The 3464-nt window shown below is 38.4% G+C and overlaps 1 protein-coding gene across 1 annotated transcript; it reads left to right on the top strand.

Moving 5' to 3' along the window:
• The first annotated feature begins 1182 nt into the window (after positions 1–1182).
• On the top strand, positions 1183–3139 carry LOC141689062 (growth-regulating factor 7-like). The gene is made up of 4 exons (XM_074493237.1): positions 1183–1369; positions 1504–1680; positions 1779–2175; positions 2292–3139. Exons 2-4 carry the CDS (start codon positions 1515–1517, stop codon positions 2992–2994), a joined length of 1266 nt encoding a protein of 421 aa, XP_074349338.1. The 5' UTR covers positions 1183–1369; positions 1504–1514; the 3' UTR covers positions 2995–3139.
• Positions 3140–3464: the final 325 nt, after the last annotated feature.

Below are 3464 nucleotides of genomic sequence, written 5' to 3'. Positions count from 1 at the left end.
AACATCAAACATCTCTCTTCTTCTGCTCCCCCCTCTTCTATTTTTATCTTAAACAATGAATTATTAGCTCAAACAGCCCCCTTCAGAAGTCTGTTCAGAGTTGGTTAAATAATTATTACCACAATTCAAAAAGGTTTAACGATATGAAATGAAATTATGCATAAATTAACCATTGAAATAAAGGAGAGTGAAAGAGATGAAAATTATTGGTGGGGGTGCAGAGGGTCAGAGAGGGAGTTGTGAGCTGAGGGAAAAAGGAGCAGGTATAACGGTCAGTAGACTCAGTACTAACAAGCAATTGCAGAAGCAGCAGTAATGATTCACTACCTACTGTTTGTGTGTATCACTGCTCTATATTTACCGTCTACGTATAGTATATGGTACGTGTAGGCGGCGAGTTTACGACAAACGTATATTATATCATAATTATGCCGAAATTATTTTACAGATATAAGTCATTTCGTAGACACCTAGTACCACGATATGATATAACATATGTTTATTCTGGATCATGGGTCGTATATATACATGCAAAGGTAACCCCGCATACCTTAGTAACGTTTTTTAAGGGAGTTGAATATTGTGAGAAATGGTTATGGAGCTAATGAGTAATGGAGCATTGAGCATAGAGTATTAACTCCGCAACATTTATAAGACATGTTCTTTGATGACTAACAGACCAGTCAGATGTTTCCTGTAATCAATTTTACACTGAGCCTACGACCCCATTATTTACATGCCCCCTGATTCCTACATTTTTTAGTGTTTTAAATGCACGCCAAATCTTTACTACGTAATTGTAGTTCCTGTAACACCTGTACTATTATAAAGCTTCTTTTTTTCTTGATTGAATTGGAATTTTCACTAATCAATTTCGTCTTGTTGGAATTCTATTACTCGTGCTGATTTGGCACCAATTAAGATAAATATGCAATTACAAAGGAGAGCGTTCTTGTAGGTGCTAAAATATCAAGTACCTGATGAATCAAACATATGAATTATGATCAGGGCCGTCCATTCTGAGTACATGAGTGATGACGAGGAAAATAAGAGTGGTCCTCAGGGACAGCAGCAAAATATAATGAAAAAAAAAAAGAGAATAGCTAGCGGGGTTAACGAGGTTATGGTGGGGATGCAGCAATACCAGCACCCCATATATACAACTCATGATACACCAACTTAAAGCACCCTACAACTGCTACCCCAGAAAAACAGTACTCCTACTTAAAATCTCTCTCTCTCTCTCTCTCTCTCTGCAGGCAGTCTTGATAGTAACAAATACTGCTACTACACTTATACCAAAGCACTCAAAACCCATCAGCAGCTACCTCATTATAAAGTCAATCCCACTCTTTCATCATTAAAACTAGTATGACTTGCAACTGTTTATCTTTCTCTCTCTCTTTTATATTTTTCCAAGAAATGCTTTGGGTTTGATGTAGAAAGATGATGGAGTATAAAAGTTTGTATGTATGTAAAAATTAAATGTTGCTTTTGCTGCAGGGGAACTAGGCATGGCCACAACAGTGTATCCTCCATACACAGAAGCAGCTGCTTTTACAAGAGCACAATGGAAAGAGCTTGAAAGACAAGCCATGATTTATAAGTACATGGTTGCTTCTGTTCCTGTCCCTCCTCATCTCCTTTCCTCAGATTTCACAACTGCCACTACCACTTCTTGTAATAATAACTCAACTCCATACTCTCTTATCCTTCTTGAAAAGTTTGCATCTTTTTTATGTGTGTGTAATTCTTGTTTTGTATGCATGTGTTGATAGTGGACCATCATGGTTATTCTTCCATTTTTAATATGAGATATGGTGACAACAAAGATCCAGAACCAGGGAGGTGTAAAAGAACTGATGGCAAGAAATGGAGGTGCTCTAGAGATGTGGCTCCTCAGCAAAAATACTGTGAGAGACACATGCATAGAGGCCGTCCCCGTTCAAGAAAGCCTGTGGAACCACTACTAAAACAACAAGAAGAAAGCTCCCAAAAAACCAACAAGAAAACTCGCTTGGTCTCTACTGCAGCACCACCTCCTGCTTCCCCTAGATTTATGGGATCAACTAATGAGCTCAACAACAACAACAACCCTTCTTCACTTTTACTCAAGACTGTCAACAAAACTGATGATGTCTCCCTTTCTTTGTTCACACAAAATTCTCAAAACAGGTATCTCTCTCTCCCCCTCCCTCCCTCTCTCTATCTCTCTCTCCTCCCTCTCCCTTGTATGTGTGTTACAGTTGCATACAGGTTTTGTTTGATGGTTTATATTTTGTATAATATAGGGAGATGGAGTGGATGATGGAAAATAAGATGATGACAATGGAAACATCTGAGCAACAATGGCATCAGTTAATGAATCAGGGGTCTGTTTACAACACTAGTCAAGCTGATCCATCTATATTTCAACATAGTAATAATTATGAAGTAGAAGAACAACAGCTAAATTTACTTTCTCTTCCACAATTGGGAAACTCCAGCACTGATGATTATAATTTGTTTATGAATACCTACAACCCCCCTAGGGATTTTATTGATGCCTGGTCTAATGACAACAGTCCCCACTCAGAAAATATCAAGAATGATTCATGTTCTGGTATAAATAATGGGAATCTTTCACCTTGTTCTCTAAATCTTTCCATGGCTATGGGGGTGAATGATTCTGAAATGGGTCAGATCCAAATGATGGAAGAAGGTAGTGATACAAATCAAAGATGTGAAGGTATGAGCTGGTCAAGCCCTGTTTCTTGGATGGTTTCAGCACCTGGTGGTCCATTAGCTGAGGTCCTCAGGCCTAGCAATGTTATTGTGAATTCTAATCCAGGGTCTCCTTGTGCTGGTAAAGAATGCGATGAAATTAGCCCTCAGGCAACCTCTCCGTCCGGTGTCTTGCATAGGACAATGCTATCGTTATCAGATAACAGTGTCTGCAATAGCCCAACAGTAGCTGCTGCACCGGAGATTGTTGGGTTCCAGTGGCTGAACTGAATGAATATGCAAATGGAAGAATCATGTTTTTTGGAGTTTTATTAAGGATGTTATTGTTTTTATCTTGTTTGTTTTCTTGAGTTTCAATTGCCAGCATAATGTAGATTTTAATTGTTTCTTTTTCGAAAACAATGTTTTACTAGTAGATTGTCCTTGCTCTTAAACACTTATTATATCATCAAATGGTATGAATGTATGGGTGGTAATATAATTAAACAAAGTTGCAAACTGCAATTGTCAAATATAGGGAGTGAGGTAATAGTTGGGTGTGGACCTAGGGAGTCTGTTAGTTTTGTTGTTTTATTTGTCATGGCATTAAAAAATGACCCTACAAATTTTTGCCTTCTTCTCCTTGCCTTTACCTAAGCAGGGGGGGTGTGGGGGCTGGTAAAATATGTCAGATGGGTCAGATGGATTATTGAATACTACCAGCAGAGAGGAAAGATAGGTAGTGTACTTGGTTTCTTTAA

Source organism: Apium graveolens, chromosome 10, assembly GCF_009905375.1.
Source record: "Apium graveolens cultivar Ventura chromosome 10, ASM990537v1, whole genome shotgun sequence".
Lineage (NCBI taxonomy): Eukaryota > Viridiplantae > Streptophyta > Magnoliopsida > Apiales > Apiaceae > Apium > Apium graveolens.
This window is presented reverse-complemented; position numbering and strand designations above follow the sequence as displayed.